Source organism: Anabas testudineus, chromosome 7 (assembly GCF_900324465.2).
Source record: "Anabas testudineus chromosome 7, fAnaTes1.2, whole genome shotgun sequence".
Taxonomy (NCBI): domain Eukaryota; kingdom Metazoa; phylum Chordata; class Actinopteri; order Anabantiformes; family Anabantidae; genus Anabas; species Anabas testudineus.
Window position 1 is genome coordinate 6125197 of NC_046616.1, and position 14584 is coordinate 6139780.

General features: G+C 39.4%; 1 protein-coding gene across 1 annotated transcript in view; it reads right to left on the reverse strand.

Moving 5' to 3' along the window:
- Nucleotides 1–14584, reverse strand: part of prex1 (phosphatidylinositol-3,4,5-trisphosphate-dependent Rac exchange factor 1) — a 67543-nt gene that overhangs the window by 25043 nt on the left and 27916 nt on the right. Inside the window, exons 9-15 of the mRNA XM_026367610.1 lie at nucleotides 13276–13425; nucleotides 10044–10191; nucleotides 6147–6247; nucleotides 4216–4319; nucleotides 3803–3852; nucleotides 2290–2365; nucleotides 1512–1584 (exon numbers count right to left, since the gene is read on the reverse strand). Of these exons, the coding sequence (XP_026223395.1) occupies nucleotides 1512–1584; nucleotides 2290–2365; nucleotides 3803–3852; nucleotides 4216–4319; nucleotides 6147–6247; nucleotides 10044–10191; nucleotides 13276–13425 (702 nt within the window). The remainder of the gene's footprint in view (nucleotides 1–1511; nucleotides 1585–2289; nucleotides 2366–3802; nucleotides 3853–4215; nucleotides 4320–6146; nucleotides 6248–10043; nucleotides 10192–13275; nucleotides 13426–14584) is intronic.

The window sequence follows — 14584 nt, forward strand, 5'->3', positions numbered from 1 at the left end:
ATAACTGTGTAATCTACAATATGGTGTATATTTTTAAAGCTACTTGTAAATTACTTTTTGGCTTAGGAACTATTTCACTCTGTCCTATAACAGGACCAATGGAGGGTGTCATCTGTATACTGAGTTTGCCTAAAGGGCAAACTGCAACAGGTGTTCATGACAGATGTATAGATGAATGATGTAAGTAGGCAAAGACAGATGAAAGGCATTTAGCTGTGTTATCTGTTATCAATGATCTTCCCACCACTGAGGAGACTTATAACCTCATAATAAATAAAACCAAACAGACAAAGAGACACAGAAGGCAGAAGGCAACAAGGTCAGAAAAAAGGAACAGTTGTGCTGAGTAAAGACTTAAGAGAGTGACGTGAGGAGAGGTGAGGAGTGCAGACAAGCTGGGAAGAAGAAGGCCATGACCGTGAAGAAGGGCAGAGAAGGAGACAGAGACAAAAGGAAACGAAGAGTTGACACCTTTCAACAGATGGCAGTAAGAGGTAGGTGTACGCGCGAGCACCACTTTACCATCAAAGAGTGAGAAAAAGTGAAAGCTGGGTCTGGGAGTGGCTGTGTGTATTACACACTGAACAGTTGCAAAATGGATTAATTAACTCTTAGTCATGTACAATTTGAATTGTGTAAATCCAAACCCTGACACTGGGTACATTCTGATTCATTATTTGCACTTACTGCTGCAGGACATGTCAATACACAACCTGAGAAACACCAGGGAGCCAGAGTAAACTTTTATTATGTAATTTAAAACCACAATTGTTCAGTGCTTGTGGGCACAGGATCCCCTGGGATTCCAAATATTTAATTTCAATTTGAACTAGATTTAATTTTAACAAACTTGTCCATCTAGATCCTGGAATTCTAGCATCATTCTCTATGTACATCGGGAAACACTATCAACTAAGACTGTACTACTTCTTCTGAATGCACAGTTTAAACTTAATACACTTGGCCGATGACGATGACCAGTTCAATTTTAGGCTGTAACCAGTGGTCATGGTTCAATGGAGTGACCCAGACAGCCATGTGGCAAAGCAAAACACATCTGGTTAGGGTACACTGCTAATGCTGTTTACATTCAACAGGCTGGTTTAGAACCAAAGCCGCTCCACTACAGTGTGGTCACTGTGGCTACTGGGACTTGGCTAATTTACATTCCCCCTTTTTTAACCTATGACAACATGACAGAGAGGCTAATATTAAATTTTTGCGGTTGATTATGGGGGGGGGGGGGGGGGCAAACGAAGGAAGAAATGCAAGATGAGGTAATATGCATCACATAAAAAGAGAATTACAGGGCAAACAACAACAGCTGTAATTAAATGCAACCTGCATGTTTAGCAAAAGAGAACACTGTAAATGATCAGGAACAGATCAAAGACACACAGCAAGTGAGCTCCTTTATATCTTGTGCTGAAGAGGGTGTAAAAATTTCAAATGAGTTATTCTGTGTTGGCCCATCCTTCACATGTATGTGTGCGATAGAGAATTTCACTGACCGTGGTGCATGAAGCCGCTGTTGCAGAGCCCCACACCCAACGTCACAGCGTCTTCTCGGGTTGAGCAGTCTCCCTGGGAACCCAAATCAGTGACGCACACAGCGGGTCAGTTACAATGCCTGTTTATACCTTGTTGAACAGAGCAGACTGCAGCACAGCTTACCTGAGTTACATATCTGTGTGTTTGTTGGTGCAAAGATGATGATTTATGAGCTTGTTAATGAATGTGTCTATAATGCAGATATCGAATTTGAAATTAGGAGACTGCTTTTATATATGCACATGTATTTATTTATTCATTGAAATAGCACCTACTGCATTACTTTAATAAACTGACTACGAGTTTTCTCATAACTACACCTTTATAGAGGGAGAAATACACATTTATCTTTTTAGACATTTTTTACAGTCTGTACCAATTTGTTATGTAAGAACGTACTGAACTGTGACCACTGTGGCTATATTTTTCCAGAATTGTGAAATTTCTTATTTTTGGAGGGAACTCAAAATCCCTGGCTGTGCTCGTAAAGGTCATTAAACGAGGACAAAAATCTAAAACATCATTGTAAAATAATCACTGTTCCACAGCCATATAAACCTAACATGATTAAAATATATTTTTAAAGGGTTAGTTCATTTTGCATTGGAATGACTGCAAAACAATGAAATGCACTCCTGGAGTGAAACTGTATAATTGCACAAAACATATTCAAAATAAAAACTGTGACTTTCATTTTGTGCACTGTGTAGTATGTTGTGTATTTAGACTAGATTTTACCTGTGACAGCAGCCAGTCCACCAGTTTGGCAGCAGGCACTACAGATTTGAAGGTTTTCAGATGGTGATCTCTGTCCCTAAAAGAGTAAAAAAAGGTTTCAGAAACTGTTTCTACTCAAATCTAAACAAAAGTTGTAAAATCTCTATTCTATTTCAGTTAATGCAACAACAGCGGTGTTGTTGAGACCGACACATTTGCAAGTACAATAGAGAGGTTTCACTTTTTTTTCCCAAATCTGCCAAGTAGTGTTTTTAATTTCTGATGCTTTGAGCTTGTGTCACATTACGCAGTGGATCAGCATGCTCAACATGTAAACATGCAAAACAGGAAACACTACAAAGGATGTGTGGTTAACTATATGCCTTGATCAGGGCTGATAAAATTAACAGTATCTACTATTCGTTTTAATATCTCAACATTGTAAGTAAGACATGGGTTGTGATGAAAGATCAGACTTTTTTTGTGTTATTATTTTAGGCACATCATGTTTGTTAATACTTAGACTTAGATGAAGATACTTTTTTTTTCCCCACTGTATTCAATGACTAGAAGTGCACTGGTTGTTAGTGCAGCCTTAAAACGACAACAAAACATCCCTCATGTGCTGCACAGCTGTTTTCATATCAGTGAGCACATCATATTCTCCAGAATAATACAAGATTGATTACATTTGGTTTATATCTACTTTATCCTGCTATTATTCACTGCTTTGTAATGTTATAAAAGCAGCGGGTGCTTTGTCACTCAACAAAGTTTAATAAAACAGAAGCAAAGTTTATGATTATTTATGATTGATAGAGTGCCTAGCATCCATCACTCAAACGTTATAATTCATTGGTGCTACTTGCAATGCCAATTTAGTGATGGAAAAAAAGCTAGGACACATTACATAATAGATGGGTGGCAGAAAGAGGGATTGCCTTTGTATGTTAATGAGATTTGTCCCCAGACCAAAAGCTCTTTGTTTGTACCAGTGGCACTTCAGTCAGCGAGTGAGCGGTGGAGGGACAGATAGGGAGATGGACGGGGAACAGTATGAGGGGAAGGAGCTGCAGTGGACACACAACGTGTGTGGAGAAAAGTGTTTGCTGTCATCATTTGAACTCCGACTTTCATTATGTAAAAACTAACAATATAAACATAAAATTCATTAAGTCCACAACACTGCGAAGACTAACAAACAAATGCTCACAAAAGCAGCTTGTTTTATTACCTTAAGACCTCCCTCATATAACCTCAGAGTCATTAAAACCTGGCATCTTCAACCTGAACTGAATCTTAAACGCACAAACCTACACCAGCTCCAAGTACGGCTCGCTGTCCAAGAGGTTTTGGGGGTTGTCATTTTTGGCAGAGCTTATGTTTGTTCAGTCATTACAGAAAGGGTGACTCAGGCCAAATATGAACCCTTCATAAATATTCATTCATGCACCTGGAGAGCAGGAACATTAGCATGTGTGTGTGGCGGGGTGAACGGAGGAGGAGAGAGAGGAGGAGGAGGGCAGGTACTTACTTGATGACAGGCGTGTGGAGGCTGTGAAGGCGGCAGTACAGCCTGACGCCCTGTAAGAGAAGAACAGCAGAGGCGCTGAGTCACAGAACATGCACACCTTGGGTAAGCAAGTGCAAACAAGACAAGAGATTTCACAGTTGACTGTGAAAGAGTTACCCTACGGCTATCGTTTTAGGACAGAAAAGGTAATGTCTCTAAATGGGAGCCGAGAAGCTGCGGTCACCTACATTAGCTGAACTGAATGAGAGAAGTAACTGTTATAAACAGTCACACTGACGCTTGTATGAATTACAGATAAGTGCATATGTTCAATAAATGCATCAGCAAGTGTAGAAAGGCCTTTAAACAATGAATACTGTGCCCCAATGTTTCCCATATTTTTATTTTTACAGTCTATCCAGAAGCAAAGTTACCTTGGACATGATGTCCTCCATCTCGCTGCGGGCCTTGTAGGTGCCATCGTCATAGCGGAAGCGGTACAACACTTGCTCATTCTTGAACTGATGCTTATCTGACACTGAAATAACACCAGAAGGAGAACATGTCATCTCAGTTGGGGTCTAGCTATAAATATATCGTTGACTCATATTACTTCATTTTCTACAAACTGTTTTGTTTTGTTGTCTACATTTGTTTACCTGTTCATATGAACATCGATGTTTCTACTTGTTTTGTCTCTCCCTAATTACTTTACATGGATGACCCGTCTGTAATGCAAAACTCAAAAAACGCCATGATTTCTGGTACCGCTGCTCCATCCACTGATATATTCAGACATCAACAGCTAAAAATTGAGTTGGCTCAAATTGAGTTTGTTTTCACCTCATGTAAGCATGCATAAAACGACAGCATAGAGTTCATCCTGACTCATATCTGAGTGGACACACACAGACACATCCCAAGTTAATCAATAAATGTCATCTGAGTTGAAGCATCCTTGTATTGAGCTCAACTTGGAAGAAATTTTGCCAAGTGATGCAGAGTTCAGACTGTCATTAATCTGCCTGCAAACAAGTTTCATTTTGTTTGGAGTATAGTGGAGAGTTTAGGCTTTTATTGTATTCTATTGCCAATTGTTTACGCATTCAATGTGCTGGATCTGTTGGGATGGAAGTACAGAAAAGAGCCAAAGAAGAAGCACATTTTGGTTGCTGCAGTAAATTCTGTGTTGGTTAAGTCAAGACATTCAAGAATTTGACATAGCAGGCTGCCAATTGTCATAAAAATCTCCCAGCCAGTACTAATAAACCCAGAAATACCCCTAACAAGTTCTTATTTATAATCAATCCAACAAAGAAAATGGAAAATGACTAAAACATTCACAAACAGATTCCGGCTCAAGAAGCTAACAGTGAAATCTGCCAAACGGAGGCAGTTTGGTTCTACCACAACAAGTTGGCATGAGCTCAAACAAGCTGCTGGTTTTCTCAGTCTAGACTTAAAATGCCCTCATAAAACCTTAAGGAATGCAACACAAATTCAGCCATTGTAAAAAAATCAAAAAAGGAATTTAAAGTACGTGAGAATGATAAATAGATAGACTTATAATGGGAGCAAAGAGGATGTCAAATCCATAAACATTCATGTATGAACTTGTGTGTTTTAGTAGCTCAAACTGAGCTGTTTGGATAAAGGCTGCATGTTGTACTACAAAATATGTGTGGCTGACTGTCTCTTCCTTTATGTATCTCCACACAAAACTAATGCGTGACTCAGTGGTGGTAAATAGACAGATTCAATTTGCCACTCCGTCACATAACCTCTCTGTGTCTGATGTCTTTTCACCGACAAACTAGTGACTTTACCTGCAGGGCATGAGCATCTCCAGTTTGCCCACAAAGCCTCATCTCTATCCCACAGAGCCCTGCATGTCATCATTGTATCTGTCTGTGGTTGTGGGCAACTGGTGGGGAGAGTTTTAGGGGATTTTCCACAGGTATTCTAGAAAACGAATGTTGGGTCTCTGCCACTTTCCCTGGGAGAGTGGGGTGTTTAAACTGTGACATTAGTTTGGACAACAGCCCTTTTCACCACCACTGGACAGTGGACAAATCAAAGATTTATAATTAGCAGACAGTGCCTTTGGATCATGGAGGCTTCTACCCAAAAACATTAAGTTAGGAGGTACAGGATACATTCATGGCATGAATGAGTCAAACAATTATAGGAGGAAAATGTGAATCAGAGAAAAAGAGAGTTGGTAAATTATAGCAATTAAGACGACCTTGTCTTGTGACAAGAGGATTTAGAAAAAGTATCTAAATATGAGTAAAAACTATAGAAGTAGATGACAAAGGCTGAGGAAGCAGAGTAGACAGAAATAAAACATTCTATTTTGCCTCACCGTGGTGAATGATGCCATTTTCCAGTAAGGCTTGTCCCAGGTTGACGCCTTCGTCAGGATTACTGATCTCTCCGCTCTCTATCAGCCACGACACAAACTCGCTGGGGACACAAGACAGAGCGGTGTATGATAAAGCCTTTCCACAACAAAATAAAAAAAAAAAAAAACAATCCTATACTAATCCAACCCTTTATGTATATTGCAATCAAACAATCAATGACGGAAAACAGAAAAATAAAAATTTGTTCATGCCATACAGTTCTTTAAAGAACAAAAAGCCAGATAAAGATAATGCTGTGTTTACTTAAAAAAAAGGTATGCTATTTATGTAAAAATTAACCATTAACAAATCAACAATTAAACCTTAAAATGATTTGAAATTAAAAATGAAGATTATCATCTTCAAAAATTGACCTTTAAACTGCGTGTATTGCATATAGAGTATGTTTTGCAAGCGCAGTCTATTGCTTTCAGAGGGCCCATGAAATATTTTATATTCATTCTGAAGCTGAGCTAGCCTTTATGTTGGCTCCTGGAAGCCTGATGATGCAGTGGCATCAGCATGTTACTCAGTCAATAGAAAAGGTAAATTGTTTTAATAAATAACTTTGACAAACACTGCATTTACACTGTATCCCTCACACCTACTTTAATAGGTACATTAACCATTCAAATTGAAGCACTTGAGCTCTGCTCACTCCTTTTCACACCCAAAGTGCACTAAACAAATGTTTGAGGGCGAAAAAAAAACAACAATGTTCCTCTTTTATACTGCTGAGTGAAGTCACTTCCCCAGATAATGGTCAACAGTGAATATGAGAGCACTGCAGGAGTGTGTGTCTATGCATGTTTACATGTGAAATGTTATGGACTACATACTAAGTTTTACGTTACATGTGTGTATTATAAAGACGCTTTAGCAGTAAGTAATGAAAAGTCAACATACTAGAAAATACAGTATGGTTTCCACTGTACACCAATCAAACCGTAACACTGCAAATTAAAGTTCAACCAGAGAAAACAAATGTTTTTGAAACACTTCTTTCTTCTTTTTTCTTTTTCTAATATCTTTCTGGCGTTGTCTCATCACCACTTGTCATTGATATCAATTTGTTCCAGCTTCAGTTTCTTCGTGCACAGCATCAGCAACAGCGTACATCAACACCACACAATAACATTGAAGACACTGACTCTTCTTCTCTCTTCACTGTGCTTAGTTTTATCATGTTTGCACTGTGAAAGCATCAAAATCTACTTAGAAGTAAAGTATAGAAGAGAACTAGGGCAACGTTAATATATTTTCCCCTATAGAGGTTATTTAGTTAGGACCTAAAAACCTCAGAGATATGATGTCTAATCTTATTCTTACCCTAGATGACAAAGCATTGGGCTCAAGTAATATTGTGAGGAATATCAGAGTTATCTTTGACCAGGATATCTCCTTTACAACATAGAAATCTGTAGAACTGCCTTCTTCCACCTCAGGAATATTGGTAAAATTGGAGCATCCTTTCTGAAAGTGATGCTGAAAAACTATGCAATATAGTATATACTATACTAATGTCCATGCATTTGTTACTTCCAGACTGGACTATTGTAATTCATTATTAATAGTTTGTCCCAATAACTCACTAAAAAGCCTCCAGTTAATCCAAAATGCTGCAGCCAGAGTTCTGACTGGAATTAGACAGAGAGATCATATTTCTTCTACATTAGCTTCTCTCTACTGGCTCCCTGTAAAATGCAGAATAGAGTTTAAAACACTTCTCCTCACTTATAAAGCACTTAATAATCAGGCTCCATCTTATCTTAAAGACCTCATAGTTCTATATTTTCCCAAAAGAACTCTCTGTTCTCAGACTGCAGGTTTACTTGTGGTTCCTACAGTTTCCAAATGTAGAATGGGAGGCAGAGCCTTTAGCTACCAAGCCCCTCTCCTGTGGAACCAGCTCCCAGTTCAGGTTCTGGAGGCAGACACCCTCTCGACATTTAAGACTAGACTTAAAACTTTCCTTTTTTATAAAGATTATAGTTAGAGATGGATCAGGTGACTCTGAACCATCTCTTAGTTATATAAGCTATATATTATATAGCTTAGTCTGCTGGGGGACCTCTACTGATAAACTGAGCTCCTCTCCTCTATCCATTCAAAGACTACCACTGCATGTCATTAACTTTGTCTTTTCTCTCACCTTTTCTCTCTGGTTGTGTTTCCCCCTCTCCATCTCCCTCTATCTGTTCTCCTCTGCAGGTATGCTTGTTGTTGTTTTTTGTTGCCTGCTGTTCTTTTCTCTCTCCTCTTTCCACTAACCCCGACCAGTCGAGGCAGATGGCCGCCCACCCCGAGCCTGATTTTGCTGGAGGTTTCTTCCTCTAAAGGGAGATTTTCCTCTCCACTGTTGCCTAATGTTTGCTCAAATGGAATTGTTGGCTTTTCCGTCTTTATGCAATTATATTCGGTAAGGTTTTAAACCTTTAACACTGTAAAGTGCCTTCAGATGACTTCTGTTGTGATATGGTGCTATACAAATAAAATAAAATTGAATTGAATTGAATTGAATTTCAATACCCATAATGCTGCAAGGCAAGCACTGGCATGACTACAAATGTACCAATTATCCAATAAGAAAATGTAAAACATGTTACCACAGACTATTTTCCACTGTGAACTGCAGACAAATGATGGAATTACACCATCACGATAACAGGGTGCTATCAAGCCGGCAGTCAGCATTTCTGTTTAATGCAATAAGCACTCCAAGTTAATTTTATCAGTAAAACAAATGGCAGCTAATGCATGTTGCACACATTGGCAGGAAATGACTGAGTGATAAAATGAAAAAAGTGGAAGATGGTAGAAAGCGACTGAGAGTGAGGGAAACAGGCACACTGGCATCCAACAGCGGAGCAATGACCTCCGACCTACAAGTGGATGAAGGCAACACGGGATACTAAGGACACTAGGTCTGACAAGATGTGGACACACACACACACACACTCACACACACACACACACACACACACACACACACACACTCACACACACACACACAGTATATAAGAATATAATTCCTGGAAGGTTGGAGGATCCAAACCGTCTAAGAATATCAGACACAGAGAGAAAACACCCAGATAAGGACTTCATATGACGCCACCAAGATGAAACATGTCTCCCAGAAACACGATTAGATTTTTAAACAGCTCATTAAATTCACTTCTTGGCAGAGACTGAGGAGATACTAGTTAATGCGCTGTTATCGTCCACTACGTTTACTTCCAGAAAAAAAAAAAAAAAAAAAATCATAATGGGGACGCATTTAATGATTTGTACATATCACTGTAGGGCTAAAATTAATGGTTCCTCCCAAATTTAGTTTTTAAAGACAAGCCAACAGTCTCTACCATTGCCTTGTCTAGTTTTTTTTGTGTGTTTGTTTCCCTAAGATGGTGCCAGAAAGAATTTTAATTGCTGCTCAGGATCTCACAAATAAAACTTAAGCAAGTCTCTCATTGTCTATTCATTGCAGTGAAACATCAAGGGGACAGAAAGGGGAATGGCTTGTTGCAGAGCCTCAGTAAAAGTTCCTCTGCTAATGAAAGTGTGGGTATGTGAGTGAGTGTGTGTTCAATGATATGAGAGTGTAGGGAGCAACTTGGCTCTTTCTATAACCCGTGAGAGGAGACTATGAGGGGGGCTCATTACAGACAAGAGGATGTAGGGGTAAAACTGTTTAGGCATTTTGCCAGGACTTGGGGAGACTGGATACCAGCTCTTTTGAAAGCCTCCTGATATTACGTAACAACGATTTGTAAAGATCCCCTTGTGAACAGCATAACATTGCAGTCACATTCTTGGAACCTGAAGAAACCAGGCACTGAGTAAGCAAAGGAACTCACTTTCCCATGAAGCACTTAGGAACGATGCTCAGCTTCCTGCGTCTATCCTTTATCAGGTGCCGACTCTTGGTCATCATCATGTGGTAGAGCTTCTCCCCCTTCTCTGCGATCATTACATAGGCATCTCGCTCCATTCCCAGTTTCAGACCTATGAACATGAGAGAGACAAAAATCTGATTCAAAAGAATCTGTGGAGTTTAAAGAAGTGAACATCTGGGGTGAGAGTCGATAAAATATCTGGGAATGAAAAAAAATGAATAAACAAACGTTTAGCTCAGTAAACTGACTAGATTACAATGCCAAGGAAAATACAATTATGGGACACAACTTGCTTTTCACAGCTATCTACACGTTTCAAACCCAACAGGCAATGGTTCGCTGTCTAGACGGCCTGTTGTGTTCTGGTATTGTGCATACGGAACCACGCCAGAATCAGAGCATGGCTGCCTGGTTCTGCCACATGTTTCTGAAACAAACCTAGATGCTGATCTCCAAAGTTAATCTCAACAGTTGTCTTTAGAGTAAGTAAAGTTCATGAGGGCAGTGTGATTTTGATCTTGTTTCTGTGCTTATTTGTTAACTACTGTTCCGCTATTGTAAAGCAGAACATGTGAGGGCCCATTGTAAGGCCTGCCACCCCAGTAAAACCTCTCCAGTGAGTACACTATTGAGCAGCTTAACCTTATCACAGAGTTTGATGAACTCCTGAACTGCACAGCGAGACTTTCTCACTGGAACGACTCACTGCGCTGACTCCCTAAGCTGCTTAACTCTACTGGGAGTTGAGTCAAGTATTCGATTTAAAAGCAACAATCCACCTAATTATCCCTATCTCATATATTTGTGACACCTGTAGAGAATTCTGATTATTCAACAACTCTATATTTTGTCCATGAAATGTCTGATGTAGTGATAAATGACCAGGATTTCTTCACATTGTTTGTCTTGTCCAGCTAAGAGACCAAAATACAAGGATTTCAAGTGTATTCTGAGTAAATGACCAAACAGACGTACACTGTTTGACAATAGCTGTGTGAATTTGCTCGTCTTCCTGAGATATTTTTCTGAATAGAAATGCAGATTACTAGACAGGTATGTCTTGTGATGCAGCTACAGATCATTATGTGCACACTGGTATTTGCCTATAGGCTTTGCAGAGTGTTCAAGTGCAAATTTTAGCAGAACACAAGAGATACCAGTGCATATGTTAAGTCAGCCTTTGTCATGAGTCTTTTAGGTTAGCTTGGTGTGTCAAGGTCTTTAATACTTTCTGGCACTCTGTTCAGTACTATGCAATACAGCTGTAAACAAATATCTTTTGAAATGCAATGAGCAACTTAAAGCATCTGAAGGCATGAAGCTGAGTGACAAGAGTTGGGGTGGGAGTCTGACCAGCTGAAAAGGAATACAAACAATGTAAGAAGTTACACGGCTAACTTTTGAATCCAATTTTCCCATTGAGTCTTGGGGGTTCTGCACTGGCAGCCTGTGATGGAGGTGGGGTTATATTACATTTGACAGCAGCTGGAGTAGACTTAAACAATGAATGTCATTGAACAACAGACGGGGTTTGTCCAGTGCGGAGGCCCCACAGCTTCTGCTCCAGCTGTCAGAGTTCATCCTCCACCACTCCTTGTCTTCCTGCACTCACTGGCATGAGCTAATACTCCTTTGCATTTTTCTGACATATTTTCCCTATACTTACATGAAAACAGTGATAAGACAAAACACCTCCAGCTGGCAGTTGTTGACTAATGAAAGTCTATTAGGAGGGTTGAGGAGAGCCACATGTCCAACACAGGGAAGAGACACAGCAGTGCACAGAAAAGGTCAAACTAAACAACATAGTTCAGGAAAAGCAATAATGCATGAAGGAGGAGAAGTGAAAAAAATCATTGCCAAGATTTATTGCAGTCAAACTTAATCATGTAGCTGTCTAGACTGGAAAAAAAAGACTGAAAGCAAAGTATACTGTCAAAAGGGTAATGGAGAGGGAGAGTGTGGGGAACCTGGGCACTGTGACTGATCTGGCATCTGTTAGCCTCAGGTCGATTTCCGCCGTGTTGAAACTTAACACCACAAGCTACAGCACACTCCTCCATATTTAATCGTACTCTACAACCCTTTCATCATAGGATCAGATGCTGATGATGTTGAATTCTGCTACGAACACTTTCTTAAAAAAGGTCTAAATTCTAACAACAAATAACAACAATAAAAATGCACATAATTTTATTGACTCAACAAATCGACTACTACATGACAACTCATTTTCATCCAAATTGCACTGTAATAGCTTTGGGGGTCCAATTTTTAAGTGATCAATGCTATGAGGTGACATGCTGGGCAACCCATAAAACCTGGTTAAAGTCATTCACACTGTCTAATGCACACACGGTAACATAAACAGATGGCCAGATGGCCAGAGTTGAACAGGTGGGAACTCATTTTAAGGCAAAAGAATCACATAATTAAGAGTAAACTACTTAAGAAACAGTTGGTTTTGAGTCTGTTTTAGCTCTGGAGCTTGGAGAAGATGGATCAGGATGCACTTTAGTTTCTCTGCACACTAATTTGAATGAGTTCGTTCCTTCATTGCATGGCTGCAACACAAACTGTTGAAATGAATAACACTCAGTGTTTCCTTTGCAAAAAACACTTTTAAAGTAAAAATAAATCCAGGACCATTAAAGGTGATGTGAGTTATGTAATTGTACTTTGCTTTCTTTGAAATTACTATTTTGAGCATTTGACCAGGATGTTTTTAGCACATCAGCTCTTTGTGAATGAGACAAGCAATTTTACAATCGTTTCCAACCCAGGGCTGTGATTAGTCAAATATGTCTCCTGCAATGATTTTGTAAAATCATAAATAGACTGTTGTTGCAGCCTCTGCTTGGTGCACAGAACAGCCAGCCCGACAGTGAATGTAACGTCATCTAAGCCTCTATTTAGGAAACAAAGGCAGGCAGCTTGTTCAAGGTGAGCCACAAACACTTCACATCAAAAGTGCAACAGCAGAAAACTTCTGACAACTGTACAACTATAAGTGACAAGCTGAAAGGCCAAAGCTAGCACCTTTAAAATGTGTTTTTAAGGATATCACATCATTAGCTACACTAATAAATGATCTGTAGGAGGTGGAGGCCAACACAAAAGATGGTTAGTTTAAAAAAGATGTAATTTTTATATGTTATACTACATACAAGTATTAAGTTAAAGTGTTACTCACTCTCTCTCTGCTCTCGCTCCTTCAAGATGGCGTCCAGCCATTTCTGCTTGTCCTCTGCGTTTTTGGCCATGCAGACAAACCACTTGTTTTTAGCAGTGTTGTGGATCTTCCAGCCGTTAGTCACTGTGTAATTGTTGCTGTGATAGTCCGCTGAAAAGCATAAAATATTCATTTTAAAACGGGAGAGGGGTCATCATGAATAGCACTACAAGACTTGACGTAGGGTGAGCAATTAGTTTTACCAGTACATCAGGCCTGTGCTGAAACAGATTTTGTGGTTTAGTGACATGATTAAAACAAGTCATCTAATTAAAATAAAATATACTGCTGCAAATGATCTTTCTGGTTCAGAGGGTTTTGTCAAGCTTTTTCCTTTCTCTGGTTTCTTTCCATTTATAAAATACAGTCAGTGGTAAGTAAAGGAAGAAATAATGAGCCTAATCAAATCACAGTTGTAAAGATGTTGTATACATTAACATTAAAGTTATCTCCAAAGTGGATTTACCACTTCAGCTGAGATTTATGAGCCATTTAAAAAGATAAACATGAGGCAACGTGGGAGCTGTAAAAGACCATCTTTCCACTGACTCAACAGAATCTCTCCTCATAACCCCTTTCTAATTTTATAATCCATTTAGCTGCAGGTGAGCAGCTACTGAATAATGAACGGCCTTTGGTAATGGGGTACATTAGTCTCACGCTCAAAGGTCATATAAATAGATCTGATACTTTGGGCCCCACAGGGAGCAGCTGTTCTGGGAGAGCAGGGAACTGGAGGGAGACTTGCATACTAGTGTTTGGAGCTTCTTTTTAGCCACCAGGAAGGATAAGATTGTAGTAAAATCTTACGTAAGTACATGCTGAGATCTGCCAGGTGGCATTTATTTATTAACACAGAGAGGTGCACGAGTCAGTGACAGAGACACACATTTTTAGTTCAGGTTTTTCACTCTGTGAGCAGCACGGTTAATGAAGAGATTGAATGGACGAATTATCAATTATTAGCATTTTTTTGCAATATCAACTTTAGTGTTTAGATTCACACCTTCAGCACATACTTCCAAATACTCCCACATGCCATTTCCTTTCCACTTAGTACTCAGACAATCTGTACTCTGTAGATGACATATGTACACATTTTCAATGTGGGACCCCTCAGTTCTGCGAATAAGGCATGTTTTTCTTTGCGGTTTCCCTCTACAGCATGCTAAATGTGACAACCAACAGATATCATGCAGAAAAAAGGTCATGTGAGCTTGCAAAATATTCTACCATTGCAGAGGAGCCAAAAAAAAAAAAAAAAAAGAGG